Raw genomic sequence first — 27,819 nt, 5'->3', positions numbered from 1 at the left:
TACCTCCAACTAACCACCTAAAAGCCAGAAGTGGACCTGTGGTTCAAGTGGTAGAGTATGCAGTGAAAAAGCTAAGGGACAGTGTCCCAGCCCCTTGCATTCAAGCTCCAATACTGACACCCAAAAACTACATAAAACACTTCACTCTCCTCAGTGAACTCTGGCCAAGTAGAGCCATGGCCCAAGATGGCAGCCAGCCAGTCTCACACTGAACTGCATCTCTAATTCATTTTTTTTGCTCCACTGAGTCAACATCAGCTCCTTTGCTTAGCCAACAGCTGTGGGCATGGTCAGGATTTTCCTAGGCAGAAACAGGATCCTTTTGATGAGAGTTACTTACTCATAGTAACATGTCTTAGAAGAAAGACGAAAGAGAACATAGGCCATCAAGGCAACCCTGGGTGGTGACCAGGGTATCTCTATTGTCTATGCCTTTAGTAAAGGCATTATACAGGAAAGTCACTTCTGAAGATTTCTTCTTTCAGTTACTACCATTAAATGTGTGTGTGGCTGGGCACTGGTGGCTCACACCTATAATCTTAGCTACTCAGGAGGCTGAGATCTGAGGATCAAGGTTCAAAGCCAGCCCAGTCAGGAAAGTCCCTGAGACTCTCATCTCCTCTAGAAAAACAGAAGTGGCACTGTGGCTCAAGTGGTAGAGCACTAGCCTTGAACTGAAGAACTGAGGGACAGTGCCCAGGCCCAGAGTTCAAGCCCCACAACCGACCAAAAAAAAAAAAAAAGTATGTATGTGTGTGTGCTGTTATCCTTCAGAACAATAACCACACTCATCCATTTCATTACATTTTATTTTCAGAAAAGCAAATTACTGCATTGTCATCTAAGAGATTACATATGCATTTGGTTTGTACAGCAGATTATATCAGAGATCTTTAGGGTATTTGTTTAGCTTGGTACTGTGGTATATGCCTGTAATCCTAAGACTCAGGGGGCTTGAGGCAGGATGGTGAGTTACAGGAAAGCCTGGGCTACATAGTCAGATCCTGTCTCAAAAAATCAAAATTCCTTCCCTCATATGCAAAAAACATTATCATTAATCTGTTAAATACTGATATGATCATAAGAATACAAATGTTTAAGTCTGGAAGATTATTTACCAGGAGACACAGGGAGAAGGAAAAACTTCTTTTTTGAGGAAACAGAGCTGTCAAAAACTTCAACATTTGTGACTGATAGTAATCCCTATACATCTATTTTATATAATCTATGCTGAATCAGCCAGAAGTCAGTAAACTAAATACCATCAGGCAAAATATGTTCACATATCTGTTGCTAGTAATGATAACATTTGGAAGTCCTGAATAGCAGCCCATATGATTTGTTGTGTTTTGTGCTGGTACCAGGAGTCTTGAACTTGGGCTTCTTGCGCTTGCTTTTTTTTTTGCTCGTGGCTAGTACTCTACCATTTGAGCCATGCTTTCAGTCCAGCATTTTGTTCATTAATTGAAGACTTCCCCCAGGCTGGCTTCAAACTGGGATCCTCCTGAGTAGCTGGGATTATAAGCATGAGCCATCAGTGCCTGGGCTTCTATAAACACTTATTCTAGAACCACACAAGGGAATTCCTCCTAATACATTTGAAGTAAGTGCACTTAATACTCCCTGTCCCTTTGCGTAGAACGTTTATTCTTTATGTGTGGTAATCTCTTTTTCAAGAAAATCAAAAAGAGGGAGTATAACTTTAATACACCATTAGTTTAGGCAATTAATTTTTTTTTTAAGTGAAAGACAGCAAAGCCCATACAAAATATGGAGACACGGGAACATTCAAATTTCAGCCATGGGGAACTCTCTAGAGACAGATCTTGTATTTCTATGCACTGCCATTTAGATAAGATATCCTCCTTCCCTACCCATACTCTGGCGGAGACAAAGCAAGGGATTCTGTATTAAACATCTTATTGCGTAGGCTAGGGGTGTGGTTTAGCACATTCATGTTCCTGGGTCTAGTTCTTAGTCTACAGCTTTTGGACATCCCATACCTAGAAATTTTGGCATGCTTGCATGCCAAAAAGTTTGCTTCATTTTTGTTTGTGCTGATATGTGGGCTTGAACTCAGAGCCTAGGCACTCTTAGGTTTTTCACTCAAGGCTGACACTCTACCACTTGAGCCACAACTCTACTTCTGGCTTTTTGATGGTTATTTAGGGATAAGAAGCTCACAGACTTTCCTGCCCAGGCTGGCTCTGAACTGCAATCTTCAGAAGTTCAGCTTCCTGAGTAGCTAGGATTACAGGCATAAGCTGCTGGCACATGGCTGATGAAAGAATTTTATGTGACAGAGGATGTTGGAAAGAATATCCATTGTCTCCCCATTCTCCCTAATACTGATTATACTATTTAACTACATTCAGGAATCAGGGAACAAGTAGAGGATGAAGAGAAGTAATCTCTTCAGGTTACTCCTCTATCTTCACTCCTATCCTGAATGCAGGACAAGGTCTTTCAAGTCTCTCAGATCCTTTTCTCTGATCAAAGGTGTTCAAGCTAGTTCTATTCTTTCTCAACAACATCCAATGGAAAAACAATAAAGGCTTTAGTGTGCAGCAGCAGCAGTAAGAAAATGGGAAGACAGGAAAGTGGAGGAGCTTAGGAAATTCCTGCTCTGCTGTTTCATTAGAGACAAAGGTTCCACATTACTGCCAGAAATGGGACTGCCAGCAACACCAGCTTCCCTGATAAGGTGGCTGCTACCCCAGCAGATTTGAGTTTGAGGTTACAAAGGTCTTCCTGGCAGCAGCTGTACTGGATCTCAGACTCTCCCATTCGGTTGGAAATGAAGTCAAAAGTACAATCCCTCAATGCCCAACAGTGGCGATAGATGCGGGGCCCTGTGGAGAGACATACAAGGGGTAAGAAATCACATGGGGAAAGTTCTGTGCCTCCATGGCCTTTACATTCTACCTCTTAGAACTTATCCTGTGGAAGGAGAAAGGTCTAGGCAAGAAGAGTCAGCCAGGTGATCATGAAAAGATGTGATGACATACCTCTAAATGAAACTTTCCCATAAGACCAAAGTTTCATTAGAGCCAGGAGAGAGAGAGAGAGAGAGAGAGAGAGAGAGAGAGAGAGAGAGAGAGAGAGAGAGAGAGAGAGAGAGAGAGAGAGAGAGAGAGAGAGAGTGTGTGTGTGTGTGCGCGCGCGCGCGTGTGCACGTGCGTGTGAGAGAGAGAGCTTCTTTACTCACTTAGTATCCTTTCCAGCTATCTTCCCAGACACCCCTTTCTCGTTTATCACCCATCACCCATCATCATCATCATCATCATCATCATCTTAGATACAGATTGCATAAATGAGAAAAAACATGCAATAGTTTGGCTTTTTGAGCTTAGTATATCTTGTTCAATATGATCTCCAATTTGGCTAATTAATAGGCACTGTCTCTTAGCTTTTTTACTAAAGGCTGACATTCTAGTACTTGAGCTACAGTTTTATTTCCCATTTTTCGGTGGTTAGTTGCAGATAAAAAAAATCTCAATGGACTTTCATGCCTGGGCTAGACTTTGAACCAGGATCCTCAGATCTCAGCCTCCTGAGTGTAAGGTCCGCTCCTGGATGGCCAGCAGACTCCACCCTCCTCGCAGCAAAGTCTCCACCCAGTACCTGCGTTACCTAGGCAACTGGGACACCTGGAAGAGGTCACATCTGCATCCGCTGAGGTCACATCTGAATTTGATGTGGCCACACCTTTCCCCGCCCATACCCTACATAAGGCCTAACCCAGGTCCAGACACTCTCTTGCTCTTGCTTTTGCTCTTGCTCTTGCTCTTGCTCTTGCTGCTCTTTTCTTGCTCTCTCTGTTCTATTCTAGCTCACTCTCTGTTCTTTTCTTGCTCTCTCTCTTTCCCAGCCACGTGGAGTGCCAACCTTGCCTGGTCCCAGCAGGTCTACCCCTTACCTGAATACCACGTGAGTGCTACTGTTCTTACCCTTCTCTCTGCTCTTTTCTGGCTCTTTTCTCTCTCTCTTTCCTCTCTTCCCACCTCTATCTCATTCCCAGGCCTTTCCCAGCCACGTGGAGTGCCAACCTTGCCTGGTCCCAGCAGGTCTACTGAATAAACCCCTTACCTAAATACCACGTGCGTGGTGCGGTTCTTACTCGGCTACCTCTTTTTAAAAACCTAACACTGAGTAGCTAGGATTAGAAGTGTGAGCCACTGGTGCCCAGCTCCACATGGTTTTGAAAGACGTGGTTCAAGTCTACCTACATCAACAGTCTGTGACTGCCTTCATGCGTTCCTTAAATGTGGCCCTCATTCACAATACCATCACAGAATGGCTACTTTGTCACTGTCATCAAAGGCTCCTTTCAAGATTCTTAAGTATATTTAGCATAGTTTATACTACGGGAAGGCCAGTAAGTGATCACTGAGTTAGCAATGAACACCTCCCTTTCTTCTAGACTTCATGTAACACTATCATACTCATTCTCTCTTCTAACTGACCCTAAGAGATCACAGAGGTTAAGCATTCCCATTCTACATAAAGTGGAGGGAAAATGTGTCTCAAGTGATTTCCCCTTGTGCATCTGAATCAAGTGATCTGCACTCTGCCTCTTCCAGGCTAACCTGATTCAGATCTAGAGGAGGATTTAGATGTTCTGTTAATATCAGCTGTAAGGCCAGAATATCCGAAGTCACCCCTTGATATCCAGAGGACTGTCTTCAGGACCTGTGGACACCCAAATCTAAGGAAGCCTATATCCCTTAGGTCCCTTAAATGCTATGGCATTTGTATGCAACCTATATACATTCTCCTGTATCAACAGTTGTTAGGCTGAAGCCCACAGATAAGGAGGGCTCATAACTGTCATCAAAGTGGCTGTGCCATCTTACATGACTAGGAGTAAGAAGTGACAGTTCCTGTTGTGTCACATCTTCACCAGCAGCTAATGTCAGTGTTCTGGATTTTAGCCATCTTGATAGGGCTGCTTCATGGTTGTTTACATTAACTTTTTTAAAAAGCTTAACAATTCAGATATGTAACCACAAAATGTGAGAGCTGGAAAGACGATCTAGACTTAGGTCTAGTACCCAGCATACACATTTCAGGGGTAATGCATGGGTGAGAAGACCTGACTGATGGTAGAACTGATGTCAGAACGCCTCACTGCTACTCTGATCCTCACTCATTCAACAGCTCCATCTCCACGATTGGAAATTATACTCTGCACTGAGTCGTCTCAGAGAGACAGATGAGCAAGAACAACAACAACAAAAGCCAGGTACCAGTGGCTCACATCTATAATCCTAGCTACTCAGGAGGCTGAGAGCTGAGGATTGTGGTTTGAAGTGTGCCTGGGCAGAAAAGTCCCCATGAGACTCATCTCCAATGAACTACCAGAAAACTGGAAGTACAGCTGTGGCTTAAAGTGGTAGAGTGCTAGCCTTGAGTAAAAGAACTCAAGGACAGTACCCAGGTCCTGACTTTAAGCCCCCAACTCTCTCACACACACAAAAACAAAACAAAACTACCTGTGTCTACCAACTCATACACACAATCAGTGATCAAATATTTGTGGAGAAAATTAGTATGTCCTGCTGAGCAGCATTAATGTACTTTCTTCATTTGCAGTGAGTTAACAAATGGTTCTTGGTGGAGGGAAGGGACTGTCCCCTGCAGAATCAAGAACTTTACATGTAGAGCTTGGAATTTTAGCTGCATTCCAGGAGTTCATAGCAAAATTACCAGCTATTCCTGGTTTTTAAACACATTCTAATGGGGCTTTATGCATATGAAAGGATTTCTCTGTTCCAGGGAAATGAATCCTCTTTCTTTCAGGTTTTTTCTGAACCTGTGGGTTTCCCCCAAGTCTTGATGAGTTTATCTGACATTTTCACAATTCCTTGATACTGGTACTGGGAAGAATCTGTGGTAGGGAGGATAACAACCTTGAAGAAGCTTTTCATTTTTATCTCTTAGAAATGTAAGCCAAAGGCTGGGAAGGTGGCTTAGTGGTATTGTGCTTACCTAGCATGCATGAAGCCCCTGGGTTTGATTCCTCAGTACCACATAAACAGAAAAGGCCAGAAATGGCTCTGAGGCTCAAGTGATAGAGTGCTAGTCTTGAGCAAAAGAAGCTCAATAACAGTACCCAGGCCTTGAGTTCAAGCCTCAGGCCCCTCGACTGGCAAAAAAAGAAAAAAGAAAAAAGTAATGACCAAAAATGTAGGCCTGGGAGTTTTATCTTTATACACAAGACCACCCTTAAGAAACTGGCTTGTCTTACTGGTATTACACATCTATTCAAACTCCTAGTAAAACTGTTGCTGGTTTTTCCTTCCTCTACTATGTGCTAACCTCTATTTTAATAGCAATTATGGAAATGGAGATTGTATTGTATTTTAATGTAGTGTATACCAGCACACCCCAATGCCCACTTCTGAACATTCTGCTCTCTGAGCCCACCTCAACTGGGCACCTGTGGTTGCCTCTCCCAGGATTCCCCTTCCCCTTTAGCCTTGTCTTCTGAGCTTGAGGCCCTTCAGGACTTTAGAAGTACTAGATGCCTCATGGAATGAGACCAAGATAAGAGTCATTTGAGACAGCCACACAGGTCACTGTCAGAATTTTTTTATACATGTCCTTTATCTTTACATCCCTAGCCCTCCAGTTCAGGCCCTGGCACACAGAAGGCTCTAAGAAATTTGGGAGACAGAACAGTGTCACTGTTAAAAACAAGTTATGCAATCAGATAGCTTTCTATATTCAAATCCTGAATGAATGACCTGACTAGGATCTATTGTTTAATCAGAGCCTCTAACTTCTTTTTGTTTTTTTGTTTGTTTGTTTGGGGTCATATAGGAATAAAAGACCAATGGGAGGTAGGTGAGAAGGACTACATTTTTTTTTTTTTTTTTGGTCCGGTCCTGGGGCCTGAACTCTGGGCCTGGGCGCTGTCCCTCAGCTCTTCAGCTCAAGGCTAACACTCTACCACTTGAGCCACAGCACCACTTCCGGCTTTTTTCTTTTTGCTTATGTGGTACTGAGGAATCAAACCCAGGGCCTCAGGCATGCAAGGCAAGCGCTCTACCACTGAGCCACCTTCCCAGCCCCAGGACTAGATTTTTTTTTTTAATGTACAGAAATGGGCTGAAGGGCTGGCTCAAGTGGTGAAGCATCTGCCTTGCTACCACAAGGCTCTGAAACCAAACTTGAGTATCACACACATACACATACCCTAAAAAAATATGGAATGTGTCCAATATGCAGCTGGAACTTACAAATGGTAGCTATTACTTATTGCATACAAGTTGAACAAGAATTAGAAAGGCCCACATTTCTGAGGTCCTCATCCCTGGTAGCATGTAGGAGGACAGGGGTCAGGGATGCTCTTACCAGATTGTGCAAAGAGACATGTGTCAAGGTTAGATGGACAGGTCATGTTTATGTTGCAGTCTGAAACTGGGCTTGGACAGTTGTAGCAGCGGAGGCTAAAACCTAGAATCAGGAAGAAAGCTTATCAGAATGTGTTAAGCATCAACAAAATGAACAAAAGAACCATAAAGTGACTTAATCCCAGGTGGGGAGAACAGAGCTCACTACCTCTAGAAGCACGGTCAGCTCTCTTCTTTCCTGGCTGCCTGATGGTCAGTCACCATTACCATGACATAGTAACCATCCCCACTAGGAAGTTCATAGCCAACCAATTACTTCTGAGGAAACAAGTGAACACCTATGGCATCCAGCCTGGGCAAAGAGAAACTTGGGGTGGGGGTGGGGGTAGAGGAAACAAAACTAGCCACAATGTTCAAGATCTCACAGAATGCCATCTTTGTCTTTGAAATCAGAACACATTTTGGTGACAGCAAGATTATCTGGCTTTGGGATGGTTTATGATCCTTGGATTTTGCAAAGAAAAATGAACTCACCCAGGAGAAGAAAAATCCCCCACAAAAACAGTAAAAGAAATGCTGAAGAAAAGACTGCAGAAAAGAATGGAGGGGGTTTAGGGCCAAGCAGTGGCTCATGTCGGTGATAGCAGAGACAAGGAATAAAGACTTTACCCATAGTGACTGCAATGACTTTATCTACAGTGATTGTGTGAGGTTTTCATTCACATTTCTAAAGGATCTGAGTGTTAATGTTATTATTATTATTATTATTATTATTATTATTATTATTATTATTATTATTTTGGCTTGGTGCCAGTATGGGGACTTGAACTAGGTGCCTTGAACTCTTGCTTGCTTGTTCTTTTCACTCAATGTTGGTGCTTTGCTACGAGCCACACTTCTGCTTCTGGTGCTTTGCTAGTTAATTGTGGAGATAAGAATCTTTTGGATTTATCTTCCCAGGCTGGCTCAATTCTCAGATCTCAGCCTCCTGAGCATCTAGGATTACAAGTGTGAACCACCAAGTGGTTCCAAGTATAGGTTTTGGAGCCTGAAGTCTGGTAGAAAGAAAGGCCTCAGGTCTGAACATAGGTGCCAGGCTCCTTGTTGTACCTTCATCCTGTCTTTCTAGGTACAAAATTCAAACAAGCAGAAGACCTATTGATTTGGGAAGGCTGTAGATTAGCCCCTTGAAACATCAATATAACTCCCTGCCCACATTGTTTTCAGTTGGCAAGGGAGATGCCTGGAGAGATGAAGTGACCTTCCAAGTAGATCCAGCTTTATATAAAGGGATAGAGCCAGGGCCAGCCCCAGCCTGTGGGCAGGGATTCTGTCAGGCAGATCTGCTTGTTCATCCATGGGTCAGCATTAGCCATCCCTGAGCAGGAGGGGAGCACAATAAAAGGAACAAGTACCCCTTTTCTCTCCAGTCCCTTCTATGTGCCAGGTCTGTGTACATACTTATGAAGAAAAACAAAGAATGGGGGAAGTGGAGGTTGTCCTAGGCTACTTGAGGGTCAGTTTTTGAAAAAAAAAAAAAAAAAAAAGCACTCATTAAGAGTGATTGGAATCAAGGCCCACGTTTAGAACTTCTGTGGAGCAGAAATAATCCATAGCTAACACATTTATTTAGTGTTCCAGTGTACTAACTGAGTACCCAGGTACTAACTAAGCTATTCATAGAATTTTTTTTAACTTGGATTTGAACTTACTTCTATACCAACTGAGCCATGCTCCAGCCCTTTAAGCCTTACTTTTCAAATGGGATTCTGCGGGGGGGTTTGCCTCCATTTATTGAAGTGGGCTCTTGTTAACTTTTTGCCCAGCTGGCCTCGTGTCATGATCTTGTCAATCTCTGCCTCCTGAGTAGCCAGGATTACAAATGTGAATCACTACATACTGGCCTCTTTGTAGAATTGTGTGGTGGGGTCAAGGAACACAATCCCCAGTTTGCAAGAGAAAATGAGAATGTTAACTAGCATGTCCATGGACATATTGCTACTATATGATGGAGGTGAAACTCACACCCAGACTGTTAGTTTTAAAACTCAGGTTTGGTTTAACCAAGATAGCTTTTTAACTGCCTTGAATGGGGAAGAGAAGGAAACAGTACAGATTGTGGGTATAAACTGAAGTCAAAGACAAGGAATGCGTTCGTGGATGATGATATTGTGGCTCCTAAGTGGGGTGGAGTACCTGAACCACCAGTTCCTGGGTGTCCTTTCCCAGGTTCAAGGAAGAAACTGTAAGTGTTAAATGCCATTTTCTGGCTATGAGATGTTTCTGCCTAGGGCACACTGGCCTGTCATGGAAATCCCCCCAGAGGCCCCTCAGAGTTCTAGGCAGCAGCAAAGGAGGTCTCTTATGTGCACACACAGGTCCATGCTTCACATCTCAATTCTCTGGGACCCAAGTGCCCCGCCCCAGACCTTTCACAGAGCAGCAGACTTCCAGAAACAAGAAGTGATGAGCTTTGCAATTTCAGGAATATGCAATGGAGAATGGAGAAAACACAGGCGGACAACACTACAGCCTACTCTGACTAGAATGCACAGAAGGTAGGCAAGGAGTCATGATTTAGTATTATTTTTTCTTTTCAAAAAGAGAAAGAGGCCAGGTGCCAATGGCTCATGCCTATAATCCTAGCTACTTGGGGGCTGAGATCTGAGAGCTAAGAATGGTAACTGGAAGTCAACTTAGGCATACAAATCCAGGAGACTCTTATCTCTAATTAAACAGCAAAAAGATGGAGATGTGATTCAAACGGTAGAACACTAGTGGTGATTTAAAAAAAAAAGTTGAGAGAGAGAGAGAGAGAGAGAGAGAGAGAGAGAGAGAGAGAATGGGGGGGAAGGAGGAGAGTTCAAGTGTGCTCTTGTGGGGCTTGAACTCTGGGCCTGAGCACTGTTCCTGAGCTCTTCAGCTCAAGGCTAGCATTCCACCACTTGAGCCACAGTGCTATTTCCTGTTTTTGCTGTTTATGTGGTGCTGAGGAATGGAACCCAGGGCCTCAGGCATGCAAGGCAAGCACTCTACCACTGAGTCACCTTCCCAATCCTGCTCATTGTATTTCTAATTCTTTCCTGTTTGCTTCTCTACCATCCCCCATTCAAACAAATAAAATTAAATAAGTCAGTAGCAACCAGGATGCTGTAATCACATCACAAAAGCAGAATAAATCTGGAAGCAAAGCAAGTCATCTGGTGACCAAGACTTAGACAACTTCCTGTAGAAACCCGAGGAACGATGCCCAGCATGGGAGGGGTGGCCCACGGGAAGGGTGGCCCACGGGAAGCAGAGATGAAACCCAGGAACACTGGCGCCAAGCTGGGCTCACATTTTGGCATTCCATTTCTGGACATTCTTTTAGAAGTTATTTAATTTTTTTGTGACCTTAGTCTTGTGATCTGTACTGATTCCATTAGATTGGCACAGTGATTCATAAGCAAGCGCACGTAAAACGTTTACTTTCAGTGTTATAAGCCTTAGTGTCTTTAGCTGCTACTGCCTCCTCTATGAGCATCACTGCAGTACAGGAGAGCTACTGGGCAGAAGGACAGGGCTCAGAAGACTGAGTGCAGCGCGCCTGTCTAAGGGTAGCATCCACTGGATTCCCCAAGCTATAATGGGTATGATTGGGTTATACCCAAGCTCCTGCCCTGTGCATAGAGCAGCCCTGTAATTCAAGATGACCTCAAGGTGTCCCACTGAGGACACAGAAATGTTACACAACCCTGGGCCTAGAACACACTGGAAGCAAAAGAACCAAAGCAAGGACTAAAAAAGGGACTGGGGCAGAAACTGAAGCCAGTGGCATCAGCTTAGTCTCCCAGGTCCCTAAAAGAAAGGAAGCGAATGGCCAAGGCAACTTAGGTAATCCACACCCCTGTCCAGACACTCTGGACCACATACCTGAGTGTGAAAGGACCGCCAGGATGAGCAGGATGCTGAGCAGGCCAAATCCTCCTGTACTTCTCATTGTGTCTGGTCACAAAGCCTGGAAAAAAGGGACAAGAAAAGTTGTCCTGGAACAATAATGTGCTTGCTAGTTATGTACAAAATTGAGAGCAGGAGATCAAGAGGGCCTTTGGGAAACTTGGACAGGGGGGCTAACACACGCAAAACAAACAGGAAATTTCCAGAAGAGAGTACACTCAGTATGTCTGTGCTAGTCTCTTCCTCCTGCCTGAAGGCCTACTTACAAGAAATACACATCTTTGTGAGGTAGACAACTGAAGCTCACTAGATTTAGCCAGCTTCAACCCACTGTAGCCACGTACCATTGAATAAACCCAGTTCCTACTGTCTTCCCCATATGGGCTGTGTAGCCCAATGAAGATGAGTTTTGGCACCATTCCCAGCACAACATAGGCAGTCGATAAAATATATTCCGCCACACCAAAATCTTCAGTATTTTAAGCTGCTGATTGTATTTCTAACTCTTTCCTGCTTCCTGCTCTACCCATGCCCTATCCAAAAAATAAAATAAACCAGTAGCAGAGAAAATTAAGAGGAAATTTTAATTAATCAATTAAAATTAATTCAAGAGCACCTCCTGCTCTTCTGTCCTCTCTTCTGGGGCTCCTGCCCCAGGCCAGGCCACTAAGGGGGCCACAGGGGACCTCAGGAAAGCACCAGCACAGAGACCCATAACAGGGACATGCCTTACTCACTTTAGGGAAGGAAAGGGAGGTTTGTGGGTAATTTCAATGTTTAGTCTCATTATACAAATGACTAATGTGCAGTAATAGGTAGCAGGCAAGAAGAAAGCTATAGGCCGAAGCCCTCCTTTCAGCCAATAGCATGGGAGGTTTTGTTTCAAACCTATAAAGTCTCCTATCCCCGCCCTCCACTCCTGTGCCTATCCTGAAATATGGAAGCGAGAGCTTTTGGGAGCCCATAGGCCAGCACTCAGGCCTGACAGACAGTACTGGGGCTGGAGATCAAGTGAGCTAAGTGCCCTCCTCTAGGCTGGGCGTCCAGAGTTCCCTGAGACTACAGGGCCATCTCCCAAATCCGAGAAGTCAAGAGAAATATTGAGGCTTGGGAGAAGTGTGGCCATCCCTTATAAGCAGAGCACACCCACTTTTCTCCTAGCTTCCTGCTTGATCTTCATGCTAGGATTCTGGGTAGAGAGGATGATCTGTAGACTCAGGTTAGGGCTCAAGACCACGATGAGGGAGTGCAGCAAGAAGAGGAGGGTGATGACCTGCAGTCTCCCCAAATAACCAGATAGGGTACTCAGAAACTTTCTGAAAGTTAACAAAAACTTCTGTGCTGGACATAGTAGTTCATGTTTGTAATTCCAGCCACTTGGAAGAAAGAGATAGAGACAATCACAGTTTGAGATCAGCCTGGAAAAAAGTTAGTAAGAACTTATTGTAACAACAACAAGAAAAAAAGCTGGATGTGCTGGCTAATGCGTTTTCCCAACTACACAGAAGAATAAATAGGAGGTTTAGGAGGTTTGCCATCCATCTGGCTCAGGGGAGAAAAACATGAAACATGAGACTCTACAAGAAAAATAACTAAAGCCAAAAAGGCTGTGGGTATGGCTCAGGGGTGGCTCCTGAATAACAAATATATGACCCCGAATTCAAGCTCCAATACTGCCCCCTCCAACACAAAGCTATTCTGTCTGGCATTGCCATCAAAGTAGAAGGAAAGCAGCTTCCTGACTCCTGCTGGGCATTCAAAAGACTTCCCATAGGATAGTCCCGGACGTAAACAACACTGTGATAACACAGTATCTCTTACCCAGAAGGAATCTGTGATGAAGTGTTGAAGTGAATGAGAAAGAACTGGCAGAACAAATCTATGAGCTACAGTACAGACTGCCATGCAAGGAAGGGCACCGGCATCCGAGTCTAGTGTGAAGGCCTCTGAACAAGGTCTTGAATCTTTGTGGCTCTGCTATTTCTTTGCTAGGTATTCCTTTGTGTTGGTATCACTGAGAAATTCTAATGCTAATAGCAAAGAAGAAACTGGGGTGGGGATGAGGAGAAGCCAGTGGGTAGCAGGAGAGAAAGTAAATCTAAGGAAGTATTCAGCTTTCTGGGTGGGAGAAGAAGCATCAAGTCTTAGCTTCAGCTAAGATTGCCTGGCAGTCGTGGAAGCTGATTCTCCATGGTAAGAGTGAGATCTGAGGATGGTGATTCTGAGACAGCCTGAGCAGACAAATAGGAGACACATCTCTAACCAATCAGCAAAAAGCTGGAAGTGGAGGAATAGTTTAAACGGTACTAGCAACTGTGAGTAGATAAAGCCCAGCAAGAGTGTGAGGCCCTGAATTCAAGTCCTAGTCCCAGAAAAGAAAACAAAGTGTTGGTGGCTCACACTTGTAATCCTAGCTACTTAGGAGGCTGAGATCTGAGGATGGTGGTTCAAAGCCAGCCTGGGCAGGAAAGTCAGTGAGACTCATCTCCAAAGAACCAACAGAAAACTGAAGTGGAGCTGTGGCTCAAAGTGGCAGAATGCTAGCCTTGAGTGAAAAGAGCTCAAGGACAGTACCCACAAGATCCACAACTGGCCAAAAAATAAAATAAAAATCCTACAGAAAGTCTAAGATAGCAGAGGAAGGAAGTAACCAGTGTGACAATGCCAAGTTTTGGATCAAAAGACTTTGTTCACCACAAATAACATGAGTTTCTCAGAGTATGTTCATATGGTTGATCGGTTTTTTTGTTGTTGGTGTTGGTGTTTTGCCGTCATGGGGCTTGAACCCTGGGGCCTGGGCACTGTCCCTGAGCTCTTCAGCTCAAGGCTACCACTAGAGCCACAGCTCCACTTCCAGTTTTCTAGTGGTTAATTGGGGATAAGAGTCTCTTGGACTTTCCTGCCTGGGCTAGTTTTGAACCACAATCCTCAAATCTCAGCCTCCTGAGTAGCTAGGATTACAGTATGAGCCACTGGCACCCAGCTTGGTTGATCAGTTTTAAGAAATGAGAGGCAAGTGAGAGTGACTGATACAAGCTCAAGGCTTTATTGAGGGACAGACCTGCTAGGCTGCTCCAAGCAGGAATGTAGACAGCAGCCAGGGAAAGATGTAGGCTGAAGTTAAACAGAATTTTAGGGGGCATTCACATGGGTTACATTACATAGACTATGGGAATTCATAGGTAGGGTCTGTTCTGAGAAGAGGTATTATGAAGATGTTACATGGACTACAGGAATGGGGGGGGGGGAATCACATTCCAAGAAGGAGTGTAGTGAGACTGTTGCAACTGGGCCTGGATTTTTGTAACAGCAGGGCCTTAATTGACAAGCTGACTCAGACCTTAGATAAGGTATTTCGTAAATGCCCTCAAGAACTGTTAGCGAAATGAGCTCCCTTCCCATAGCTTACTACACTTCTTCCCCTCCAACAGCTTAGCATGCTCCCTTCCTAGGCAACTCTAGGCCATTTAGTAAAGGCAGTAAATAATCAATCTCCAACCCCTTTACCTTGGGATGGCACTTCTCTGGGGCAGCCACCAACATATAAAGCAACAAGAGCCCCTTGGAGTGACCTTCAGCAGCTGCAAGACCCCTGGACCCCTTTGTCTACTATTTAGACAGCAGCCATAAATCCTAGTCTGCCATCATGAAGCCCCTGGCCCTCATGTCCACACCAGGGTCTCCACCTCCTAGCCCCTTCTAGACCTCCTAGGTTGTATAGGTCACCTCAGACAATAGTTGGCGCTTCTTCTCCCTTCTCCCTTGTGAGAAGGGGTCTTGCCGGCCCCCTTCCCAGCAATAAACCTTTCTTTGTTCTCTGTACTTGGATGTCTGCGTGGTTTTCTGGCAAAGTCCAAATAATCTAACGAGAATGAACAGCTGGAAGAGGCACTGTGGCTCAAGCAGTAGAGCGCTCGCCTTGAGCTGAAGAGCTCAGGGACAGTGCCCAAGCCCAAGCCCCACGACCGATCAAAAAAAAAAAAAAAAAAAAGAATGAACAGCTATTAACTGGGAAAGAGGTAACAGCTGATGCTATGCAAAACAAAAGAAATGTACATATCACCCAATGTGGAAGAAATAACTGTATTGCAAAGCTCATAGAACTCATAAATGTTATAGACCATGATAGACAATTTGCTCCATGAAAGTTACAATGTGTTTGTGACTTTAACTAAGCATCACTATCCCACAATACTGTGAAATTTGGGAAATTATGTAATCACTTAATCACAATAAAGAATTTGGAAAAAAAAAAAAAAAGCCCCTAGATCAAGCAAGGAAACTGAGTCAGGAAGTTAACCTCTTACTAGGAACTGAGGAATGCAATAACCTCTTACCTGGAACTGAGGAATGCAATTGTAAAAGTCCCGTTTCGAAAAGTTGACGTTATCGTATTACTGGAACTTTGCAGCTTGCACCTGCTCGAGGTTTTTGCCTTCCTAAGCCTAGCTTCTGTCCATGCTCGGGGTCACAGTGTTAGCTCCTGAGTCTACACTGCGTCCCTAGCTGGTCGGCTTCTGCAACACCTCAATAAAAAGCTGCAATGGTGGACTCATTCTCAGACCCCTCAACACAGCAAGATTTATGACTTTTTCTTCCCCATCCATTATGTTTTGCTATCCTTTCCTTAGAAAGTCTATCACAAACCCACGATTACTTTTCTAATCAAAATATCAGGAAAATCTGCACATTATAAATGTTTTCTTTGCAACAGTCCTGTATCATTTATCTTTTGGTTAAGTCTGTTTCAGAATTTGAAAAAAACTTTTTTTTAAAAACTACCCTTGTTTAAAAACACCTTCCATGTTTTGAAAAAATGACAAGATGGTATGTGAAATTGGAGCCACCCTTTGTACAACTACTTAATAATAACAACTTTTTTTCTGAAAATGGAAGATGTTCCACAAATGGTGACAATTCTCCACTGAAATCAGACACACCTAGAGAGTGCCAGCAACTCCCTTATCTAAACATACTAGGCCTTGTTGGTGACAATGTACATAATATTGCTGTGGTTCTCACAGATGTTAAGTTCTCACAAAAAATGTACTACTAACTAGTAATCCTCAGGATAAACAGAATCAAGTCTTTCTCCTTTGAGGATGAGCAGACTGAATAATAGGAAACAGTCCTAAATCATTGTGCATAAGACCCATAGAATAACACAAATTAGCTTACCCGAACATACCGTGGGGGTGACTGAACATATGAAGTTAGCCTTAGTCTTAGGGCAGATTCCATTCTGGGTGACTCATTAGCTTGACTCTAAATTCCTTATTAGGAAAAATCACTTATTCATCACAGGAGTAAAAACATTAGTCAAGGCTATACAAGTATTACTTAAGAGCAAAAGTTAGTGACAGACAGTTCAATGACAGGAAGATAAGTTGTTGATTGTACAGTTCCATGCTAAAGAGCTAAGCAGCCATGAAGAGAAATAGGTAAGAAGGCTGTTTGCCAGCTACCAAGATAAAAGCCACTGTAAAAACAGCTATAATTCTCAGAGAGACCAACAGTTCATGTTTTCTCTTATGTGTAGAAGCTAAATCTAAAATACACCAGGACATGATAAACTGTACAAGACTCAAGCATTCATACATAGTGAGACTAGAGGAGGCTACTCAGGGGAGGAACACAAAGGCACAACCGCTATGTGGCTCTGATCATATAAAGTAATATTTATCAAATGAGCTTCACAAAATAACAATAGTTATTATAATCTCATATAATTATCAGCTCACACTGATAATCCTAGCTACCTAGGAGGCTGAGATCTGAGCATCCATGATTTGAAGCAAACCAGCAAAAAGCTGTGTTGGAGCCAGGCACCAGTGGCTCATGCTTATGTAATCCTACTACTCAGGAGGCTGAGATCTGAGGATCACAGTTCAAAGCCAGCCCAGGCAGGAAAAGGCCGTGAGACTCTTATCTCCAATTAATCACCAGAAAGCCAGAAGTGGCACTGTGGCGGTAGAGCGCTAGCCTTGAACTGAAGAGTTGAGGGACAGCGCTCAGGCTCAGAGTTCAAGCCCCACAACTGACAAAAAAAAAAAAAGCTGTGTTGGGAAGTGGTAGAACGCCAGCCTTGAGCAAAAATGCCAAGTGAGAGTGAAAGTGTGAGGTACTGAGTTCGAGCCCCAGTAACGCACATATGCACATGTACACTCACACACATAGAGATATATGTCCTGGGCTCAGACATGGAAATGTTTTTAATTAAGATACCACATTTCTGATTGTTTTTTTTCTTATATAAGGACAGTAAAAGAATAGCTGTGGAAGCGAGGATACATGGTGAAGGAACCAGAGCTATCTGAAAAAGTGTACCTGAGACATTTAATGTTTTCAAATAGTAGGAAGGTTATATACAGAGGGAGGAGAGTTTGTTTTGTTTTTTTAATTCCTATGCAATTTCCAGAGACAGAAGAGGATCTGTGGAGCACCCCAGACTTCCTAGTCAATGCTACTAGCCATCTCCTAACTGCTCCATTACAGGCCATTTGGTGACAGCACATCTGGGAAGCTATTTCCTTGTCAAGATGACAATGCTCCCTAACAGGTGGAAATGCCCAGACAGCAGAGACAGCAGAGATGCTGCAAAAAAGATTCCTGCAGATGACAAAAGAAAACCACAAGATCACTCTCAATCATGAACCAACCTGACAAGCTTTTTATTTTTTGGAGAGCCAGTGTGATCTTACTGAGATAAATTAACAACAGCAAAAGCAAGATTTTACGAGTCAATTTTCTGAATTTTATAAACTCAGTAAACACTTTATCTACAGACAATATAATACAGCTCACAAAACAGACCTTGTGGGAACATTTTTGACAATTTTCCCTTTCCTCAAGATGTGATAAAAAAAAAAAAAATGTTGACTTCCCACTTTTCCCTTCTGTGAACTGGTCCCTTGTGGTTAGGAATATTAGAATTGTCTCTCAGCCAGGTGCTTTTTCCCCAGATGGTTTTGCTTCAGAGAAGTAAAGTAACTGTCTTCTCCACCCTTCCACTCTAGCTACTAACAACCTCTTTCCCACAGCGTCAAGTGTGACAACCCCATCCTACTCCACCCTGCCTAGCCTGCCAAGCCCTATCAAGCCATGCCCCATCCTGCCCTGCCCTGCCCTGCCCAGCTTTTCTAAATGGGCCATCTAAATACTTCCATTGAAATTTGTCTTCGGAGGTAAAGAAGAGTCCTTGGGGTCAGACTAGCTTCCCCTTACATTCACCTCTCCAATCCCTCACCCCAAATTACTGACTCTTTACTCCAAAGGTAGGTTCTGAAAGGAAAAAAAAAGGAAGAGGCCAACTGTGGGAGAGAGGGCTAAAAAAAACCAACTATCTTTCTGAATGTCCATACCACCACCACCACCAACAGAATTGGGAAAGAATCTGAAGCAATTTCCCAAACCAGCACTGTTTCTTACTATGAGATTCAGTCAGGTTGTTACAATCTTTTATTTTGCATGTCTGTTTTTGTGCTGGTACTGGGGCTTGATCTCAGAGCCTGGGTGCTGTTCCTGAGTGTTTTCACTGAAGGCTAAATACTACTACTTGATCCACAGTTCCACTTTCCTCATTTTGGTGAATTGGCAATAATAATGTCATGGACATCCCTGACATGGCTGGCTGGGTACCTCAATCCTCAGATCTCAGCTTCCTGAGTTGCTTGTATTACAGGCTTTGAGATACTAGCACCTGGTTCTGAGTCGTTAAAGCATCTTTCTAATTTAATAATTCCTATTCAAGTCAAGCACCAAAGTTGGATAGCTGTTTCTAAAAGACAGTACCATCCACCTAAGTAAGATGCAAGGGGAAGCTAAAAAGCTAATATTGATTTTTTTTTTTTAAATCAAGTTGCTGAAAACATCTTAGGTAGCAAGTATTTTGGATATTTGGGGAGAAATTGAAGTGTGAGCCTATAATCCATTGTTCTAAATAGGAAAACAAAAATATGGTTCTGTCCATCCATAACTCAATCCTCCCAAACATCAATTAAAATAGATGAATATAATAATATATATATATAATGTTATAGTGTATATATTATTGTGCTATATATAATATGTTGTAACATTTTACACATATTCTATGTAAATATAATTAATGTTCCACACACATATATAGAATGCATAAATAACTCAGGAAAACTTGATCAGAAAGCACTTAGCACATGAAATATTATTTAATAGTGGTGTTCTTGAGGAACTTCCTGGTGGGTATATTCAGCCTTGACCCCTACACCTCCCTACCATCCCAACAGTAGTAATTTATGAGCCCACTGGAAGCAGGTACACAGCAGGCACCAGGCTATGTAAAGGAGAAGGTGAACAATGCCTCTCAATTTCACTGGGCATCTGAGTCATCTGAAAGGCCTGAGATTCACTGGGTTACACTGGCACTGTACTTTTATTTTTTGAGACAAGGTCTGGCTTTGCATAACAGGTTAGCCTGGGGAACTCATTATGTAACCCAGGCTGGCTTTGAACTCATGATCCTCTTACCTTTGCCTCCTAAGGGTTGGGATTACAAGCCAACAAGACTACTTTAGATGGGTGGAGGGGTGAAAGCATCTTTCCCAGCAGGTCTGTAAAAGGAGCTGTTAGTGCTAATGAAATAATTAGGAGTATCTTCTATTTTTCAGAGTTCCAATGATTACACCACTGCAACATGTCACCAAAGGCAAGCCATTAGGCAAGTCCTTGTTTGTGCTAACATCTATGTAGTGAGGGTCAGATTCTATGCTAGGTGCTCCTGACATAGGAAAGAAGTTAAGCCTTAAAACAATACTATAAAGTCAATGTCTCTGTTTTCCATTAGCAGAAGAAACAGGTTGGAGAATCAGTTTACAAAGCAACTAACTGCCTTGGGCAGCACAATGCCTCTGTCTCCCACAAAGAGGCTCATACTTTATTCCAGGATCCTGTTGATACAAGCAGCCTTTCATGACAAGTGAAACAGTCTAAAATTACAGAGATTATTCTGGATTATCCATTTGGCCTTCCCTATTACACTGGGTCCTTAAAAGGAAGACGGGAGAGGCAGGGACCTGAAAGGTGAGACAAACCCATATCACTATTTTTGAAGACAGGAGATTGAGCCAAGAAATAAATACAAGTGGCTTCTAGAACCTAAGAATGGTCCTTAACTGATATCTCACAAGGAAACTAGAGCGTTGTAGTGAATATTATGAAATATTGATATAGTGTGTCATTAAATATTGATATGGTAGGCTATTGAATAGAAATATAGTGAATGTATGTGTGCTGTGACATAATATTAAATGTTAAGCTGCAAAATTAGGAGTTAGAAGTATGGAATGGGTAGATAAAGACACACCCAGGAAGCCGGGTGCCGGTGGCTCACACTTGTAATCCTAGCTACTCAGGAGGCTGATATCTGAGGATTGCAGTTCAAGCCAGCCCCGGCAGGAAAGTCCATGAAAATCTTTTTTTTTTTTTTTTTTTGGGTCCAGTCGTGAGGCCTGAACTCTGGGCCTGGGCGCTGTCCCTCAGCTCTTCAGCTCAAGGCTAGCACTCTACCACTTGAGCTACAGCACCACTTCCGGCTTTTTTTCTTTTTGCTGGTGCTGAGGAATCCGAACCCAGGACCTCATGCATGCAAGGCAAGCACTCTACCACTGAGCTACCTTCCCAGCCCCCCATGAAAATCTTATCTCCAATAAACCATTAGAAAACCGAAAGTGGCACTGTAGCTCAAGTGTAGAGCACTAGCCTTGAGCTGAAGAGTTGAGGGACAGCGCCCAGGCCAAGTTCAGGCCCCATGACCAACCAAAAAAAAAAAAAAAAAGGACACACCCAGGGAGCCTGCAGAGTAATCACCAAAGCCCTCATTGATCACCACTCAGCCAGAGGCAAGCCAACTCAGACCTCATCGATCACCAGACTGGATTCGAAACGAAGCCCTCACCAAGGCAACCCTGGTAATCAGACATAGCCAGGAATGAAGGGCCAGCCTAAAACGGCAGAGACCCGGTGAGGCAGCCTCCCGGAGCAAGGCCACTCCACATCAGAACGACCCTCCGCTGCAGCCTGCCCTGGCAAGGTGGCTGCATCTCCCTCCATCGACTCCTCTGGACCTCTGGACCTCCGGACCAAGTGACAGCCACGTGAGCTTAGTGGAATCAAACATTAAGTTGGTTATTCCTATGGATGGTATTTGAAGTGCTTAAATAAATTAAGTGAGCCTAGTAAATCTAAGGGTGTTACTATAAATATGTAAACTCGGTACAGGCATGGTCCTTCAGTCACAAGGACTGTGTGTTGCCAGTGCCTGAATGAGCAAGGACTCAGAGCTTCAAAGAGAATATTTCCAGTAGTGTTTCCATGGGATTCAAACATAACTGTGAGTAAAAAGTTACTGTTTGAAGCCGACGAACTTCAAGGTTAGACATATCCTTAAAAACAAAACCTTAGGGCTGGGAAGGTGGCTCAGTGGTAGAGCGCTTGCCTTGCATGCCTGAGGCCCTGGGTTCGATTCCTCAGCACCACATAAGCAAAAAGAAAAAAGCCGGAACTGGTGCTGTGGCTCAAGTGGTAGAGCGCTAGCCTTGAGCTGAAGAGCTGAGGGACAGCGCCCAGGCCCAGAGTTCAGGCCCCACGACCGGACCCAAAAAAAAAAAAAAAAAAAAACCAAAAAACCTTAATATCTTCATTTTATGGGAGATCAATAGAGGCACAAGAGGATGAAATTACCTGTCCAAAGGCAACAGGATGGTGGAAAAGCCACCCGGGATGTTTGGTGACATATAAATGGCTTAACATAACCCAGTGTAAGCAGTGTGTGAGGGCCTGGTGTCCTAAACCCCTTTGCACCTGCTGTAGCAAGTACTCAACACAATTTAGAGCAACAGCTGCATCAGCAAGTAGAAAACCCCACCATCACAATGAAGAGCCCCTCCCAGCCACCCACGGCCCTGGGGTCAGTGACAACCAACCCACAACTCTCAAGAGCACACAGATCTGCCAGTTTTCCCTGCCAAAGCCTCTCTGAAACTTGTTCTAGGGATCCGAGTGCCTGGCTGTCTGAAGAAACCCTGTCCTCTGGACACTCCCACCCTAAAATCCCTCTGACCAAAGCTTTTACTCTTTTTTCTGTATTTAAAAGTTTCTCTTTTCACTTCCAGACCACTGGGTAAAATGGGATGTTTTCCCTTGAAGCAACGTTTGCCAAAACTTCCATCCCTGGATATGTTTGGTTTTTCATATGGGATCTCATTCTTAGCCTGCCAGGCCTAAATGAGAAATGACCATCCCATTGTCTCCACATTTGTCAGTAACCTCCCTCCCTCCTTCCCCACCTCCCCCACCCCGACTCACTACCCCCGCGGCTGAGGTTTGTGTGTCTTCTCAGATCTTCTGAACTGGAACAAACATGGTCCCCAGTTCACATCCGGAATGCCTGAATAATTAACGGTTCTCCTCATTACCCGGTTCTCTTTACTAGAACCATGTCATTTCGCCCTGACAGCTGCTGCAGTATGAAGCAGGGCCCCTTATTTTGCTCTTGAGAAAATGAGATTAAACGGTGTTACTGCTATTTAACAGTGGCGCGCCTGAACATCATGAGACATATGTAAAAACGACATATTTAAAGCGTATTTAAAAGCTGACCTTCAGACTCTAAGGAGACTAAGGCCCAAGCTGACCCAAAGAAATAAAGCTGTTCCTAATTTAGGCCCAGATCTATGCGATGATCACAGGGCTCTTAACCCTTGGGGTTCTGGCGCGACGTCTTCGCCTACACCCGAGGCGTTCCCCTGGAGATCCCGGTGCGGGCAGGAGCGCGGGGCGCGAGGAGCGGGTGCCCCAGCATGGAGAACGGAAAGGCCGCAGCACACAAGCGAACGGAGCGCGCTGGCTCCGGGCCCCCGCGCAGCTGCCAGCCTGCGGCCCGGCTAGGTCCCACCCGGCCGCCCTGCTAGGCCTGTCAGGCCCGCGATGACAATAGGTTGGGGCGCCCCGGCTAGGGAAGCCTGGGGTACCCTGGCGCCCCCGCGCGCGCGTCCGAAGCCGCCTCCCGCTCTCGGCTCTTACCTGCGCCTACCACCGTCCGGCCGCCAGCACCTGCGTCACTGGTGCGCTGAGTCCCGCGGGCTGGTTCCGCTCCCGAGGCCGCCGAGGCTCCGCCCACCAGGGGAGGGGCTCCGGCCCGGCCCGGCCCGGCCGCGCCCGAGGTCTCCCAGGGACTCGGCCCGGACCCGGTTCAGGTTCCCTCCGACTGCTCGGGAGCCAGGGTCGGATTACCACCCCTCATCACCCCCAGAAGCCTCCTCTAGATTCCGTCCTTTCCGAAAGGAGGTAGCAAGACTTCGGATTCCCTCCACTTTAAAGAAAAAAAATTACGTTAAAATGTTTCCTAAAGCCTGTGTTAAACGTTCTCACGTCGTCCGTCTGTCCAGTCCTGCGGCCCCGCGGCGGCCGGACACTTTCTTCCCACCCTCAGGTCCAGATACCCTTCGGCCATAGCTGAACCCGAGACAAACTGCTTCCGCATTTAAAGCTTTATGGTGGCTGGGACAGGAACTACCACCTAGAACGCTGTACTAGCAGGGCCCGATGGCTACCCAGGAGATCTGGGGATCACGGTTCAAAGCCGGGCCAGGCAGAAAAGTCTGTGAGATTTTTTTTTTCTCCAGTTAACCATCAAAAGGCCGGAAATGGGACTGTGTAGTTCAAGTAGGGCCACACTTGAACGTTAAAGCTAAGGGGATAGTGCCCCAGTTCAAGTCCCAGTACCAGAACAGAAGCGACAACAAAAGTGGAGAAGATGGGCTGGGAAGTTGGCTCAGTGGTAGAAGCGCTTGCCTTGCATGCCTGAGGCCCTGGGTTCGATTCCTCAGCACCACATAAGCAAAAGGAAAAAAGCCGGAAGTGGTGCTGTGGCTCAAGTGGTAGAGCGCTAGCCTTGAGCTGAAGAGCTGAGGGACAGCGCCCAGGCCCAGAGTTCGGGCCCCACGACTGGACCCAAAAAAAAAAAAAAAAAAAAAGTGGAGAAGATGAGAATCGTTGCTGAAGAAGACAACAGGGGTCTCCCCTCCCTTTTTTTTTTTTTGTCGGTCGTGGGGATTGAACTCTGGGCCTGGGCACTGTCCCTCAGCTCTTCAGCTCAAGGCTAGCGCTCTACCACTTGAGCCACAGCGCCACTTCCAGCCTTTTCGGTTTATGTGGTGCTGAGAAATTGAACCCAGGGCCGCATGCATGCGAAGCAAGCACTGTACCACTGAGCCACCTTCCCAGCCCAGGGGTCCCTTTTTTAATGCATCTTTAACCAAATGCAAGATAATATAAACCTCTCCATTCATTCCCCTCAGTCTTGCCCTAAGAACATGTGGCCACCACCTGTAGGCCTAGTAAGTACCATGTGAACCTCTCAGTGCTGATTTTCACAAGTTCACTAACAGCCCATGGCTGGGTTGGAGTTCTTCAGTTTTTCAATGGTGTCATTGTTAAAACAGCACAATTAATCCTGTGTGTTATACACTGAGTGTTTAAAAAATGTGAAGCTCCTTTCATCTGTGAGGCCTATAAATTCTTCTAACCCTTAAATTTGCAATAAAAGCAAATGAAGGAGCTACTTTAGACTTTTCCTCCTGCTTAAGTAACTTCATGTGTGCCCAGCTAAGAAGCAACCAACAAAGGCCATTCCATGGACAGAAGGACATCCTTTTTTTTTTTTTTTAAAGTGGCATAAATACATATGTGTCGTATTTCAAAATACTTTCAAATGGAAGTTATTCACTGTGTTATTAATGATCTATGGTTTTGGTAAGTGTATTTCTGGAAAATATACTTAATAGTAATTTCTATTGCATGTTAAAAACCAACCAAACAACAAAAAAGCCACCAAAAGTACCAGTTGTGGAGGCTTACACTTGTCATTCCAGTACTTGGAAAGCAGATATAACAAGGATAGTGGATCAAGGCCAGCCCAGTCAACCAATAAGTGGGGCACAGCAGCATGTATACCTGATATTCCAGCCATGCAGGAGGATAGGGGCATGAGGCCAGCCTAGGGCAAAACCAAAACACAACAAAAAAGCAAATATGAGACTCTTTAGACCAAAACACAAACCTGAAAAACAACTAAAGTACAAAAAGAAGACGTCTGGGGACATGATTCAGGTGGCATAGCAGCTGCTAGGCAGAGGCTCTGAGTTTGAACTTCAATTCTGCCAAAAACAAAGCAACAAAAATCATATAAACATACTGAGACAGGTTAGAACAAGCTGACAGAAACCAGAAAACATCTAAATATAAACCAGAGTAAGCAGCTAAAAGAAATCAGATAAAAATTTTAGAAAGGAATTATTACTACTGTTTGAATTCAGGCTTTCATTCTTGTTAGGCAGACACCATCACTTAAGCCACCCCAGCATGATCTAAGTATTTTATACATAAGTAAAATGCGTACCATCGTGGATACTTGTTTGGGAATTGTTCTTGTCAGAGTGACTTTTGCTTCCCCTTTTGCTTCTTCATACCTAAATGATTAAGATGTTAAGACATTGAAGACCAGATGCATGGCTTACATGATAAACCACTTGCCTGGCAGGTGCAAAATTTTGGGTTTATTTCCCAGCACTAGGGAAACCACACACACACACACACACACACACACACACACACACACACACACACAATTTCCCAGCACTAGGGAAACCACACACACACACACACACACACACACACAATTTCCCAGCACTAGGGAAACCACACACACACACACACACACACACACACACACACACACAATTTCCCAGCACTAGGGAAACCACACACACATACACACACCACTATACATTTTTATACTAGATAATTCTAAAAAATTGTATTAAAGCAGTAAAAGTTAAATGAATCCTTTTAAGAAAATATATTCATCCACCACATCCCCACCCCCACCACTGTTTTTTGTTTTTGGCCAGTCCTCTGGCTTAAACTCTGGACTTGGGTGCTTCCACTGGGCTCCTTTTGCTCAAGGCTAGCATGCTACTACTTGAGCCACAGCTCACTTTTTGGTTTTCTGGTGGTTAATTGGAGATGAGTCGCACGGACTTTGCTGCCTGGTCTGGCTTTGAACAGAAATCCTCAGATCTCAGCTTCCTGAGTAGCTAGGATTACAGGCGTGAACTACCACTGCCCAGCTATCCCCTTTTCTTTGTGCTGGTACTTGAGTTTTAATTTGGGGCCTGGATACTATCTCCGTGCTTTATTGCTTAACACTGGCACTCTGTCATTTGAGCTATACCTCCATTTCCAGCTTTTTGCTGGTTAATTGAAAGCATGAGTCTCACACTTTCCTGCCTGGGCTGGTGTTGAATAATCCTCAGTTCTTGAATGGTTTAAACCACCCAGAATGGATAGCAGATTCAGTATCCTTGTCAGGTGCAGCCTCTTAACGTTATAAGCAAACTCTGCTTTGGTCATGATTATCATGTTGCTGAGGAAGATACATTTCTGAGTCATCAACTGGGGTCATAAGTAGCTTCTCCAATAGGTACCTCTCATAAATCTTTGCATCTCATTGCCTCTGATGAAGCAGAGCCTTTAAGAGCTTCCAACACTTTGTTCTAGTTCTTAAGGTCATAGCTATAGTGGAATAGCTGTTTGGCAAAACCATCAGAGATTTTCCTTCCACCTTCCGAGTCCTTTTAGTTCCCAGGACATTCAATATATTGCGCCTCTCAGTGGCATATCAGTGAATTTTGTATGTTTAGTAATTAATAGGAAAATATGAGTTTAAATCCAGCACAAGAGAAAACGGATTCATTCAGGAGATACTATAAATATGAGATGTATGAGGCTGTGGCCAGCATCTATTGTGTATGTGGAAACACTGTTATGCAATGAGTAACTGACAGAAAACAGAAAAAAAAAATAGGAAACCCATTTCAGAACATTCTGATGTGTCAATATATAAGAAAGGGTGTGCCTTCATGCTCTACAACAGCAGCTGCTCAGATCTGAATACTGCTCCCTTCTCCTACCGCTTTTCCTACTTGGGGAAAATGGATGGTGGGACACAAGGTTAGGATGACTCTGACTGATCTACCTACTCTAGTGGTGGGCCAAAAAGTATCAACCACACTTTCTATCTGAAGAGCAAAGGCTTATTAATTTATGGGAAATAGGCAATAATACAAAATACAGGATTGAAACCCTAATTTGTTTTAAAAATGTGAGTTCTTGACGTTTGAAGGATTTCATTCCAAACCCAATTATATATTCACAAAAAATTGTGTTTTAGGAAAATATCCTTAATCCTAAAATAGACAAAGTGGATAAAAGAGAAACAAAACAAAGAATATTTACAAATTTAGAATCCATGAGACAATGTGAAGAATCTTTTGCTAATGAAAAAACACACTATATACTTTTACACACTTAAAAATGTAAATAATCTGAAAAGTCATAGTGTGAGGATTGTTAACTTAAATTCAAGGTCATCATGTTGAAGACTTTAAATTCAAGTTGTAATGAAGAAAACTTTTAGTTTAAAATGTGG

The 27,819-nt window shown here is 44.0% G+C and overlaps 1 protein-coding gene across 1 annotated transcript; it reads right to left on the bottom strand.

Annotated features, from left to right (window-relative positions):
- Positions 1 to 791: 791 nt before the first annotated feature.
- On the bottom strand, positions 792 to 23,458 carry Cd59 (CD59 molecule (CD59 blood group)). The gene is made up of 4 exons (XM_070032625.1): positions 23,352 to 23,458; positions 11,271 to 11,355; positions 7,360 to 7,461; positions 792 to 2,852 (listed from the first exon to the last, which is right to left on the bottom strand). The coding sequence occupies exons 2-4, from the start codon at positions 11,335 to 11,337 to the stop codon at positions 2,638 to 2,640; spliced, it is 384 nt and encodes a 127-aa protein (XP_069888726.1). The 5' UTR covers positions 11,338 to 11,355; positions 23,352 to 23,458; the 3' UTR covers positions 792 to 2,637.
- Positions 23,459 to 27,819: the final 4,361 nt, after the last annotated feature.

The sequence above is a fragment of the Dipodomys merriami genome, unplaced genomic scaffold, assembly GCF_024711535.1.
Source record: "Dipodomys merriami isolate MVZ:Mamm:240054 unplaced genomic scaffold, mDipMer1.0.p SCAF_21, whole genome shotgun sequence".
NCBI lineage: Eukaryota > Metazoa > Chordata > Mammalia > Rodentia > Heteromyidae > Dipodomys > Dipodomys merriami.
This window is presented reverse-complemented; position numbering and strand designations above follow the sequence as displayed.

Excerpts from the sequence above, each read along its gene's own strand:
- Cd59 (XM_070032625.1), bottom strand. The coding sequence starts at position 11,337 with ATGAGAAGTACAGGAGGATTTGGCCTGCTCAGCATCCTGCTCATCCTG. Across the intron at positions 7,462-11,270 it reads GGCGGTCCTTTCACACTCAG|GTTTTAGCCTCCGCTGCTAC; the intron begins GTATGTGGTCCA and ends TCCTGATTCTAG. Across the intron at positions 2,853-7,359 it reads ATGTCTCTTTGCACAATCTG|GGCCCCGCATCTATCGCCAC; the intron begins GTAAGAGCATCC and ends GTCTCTCCACAG.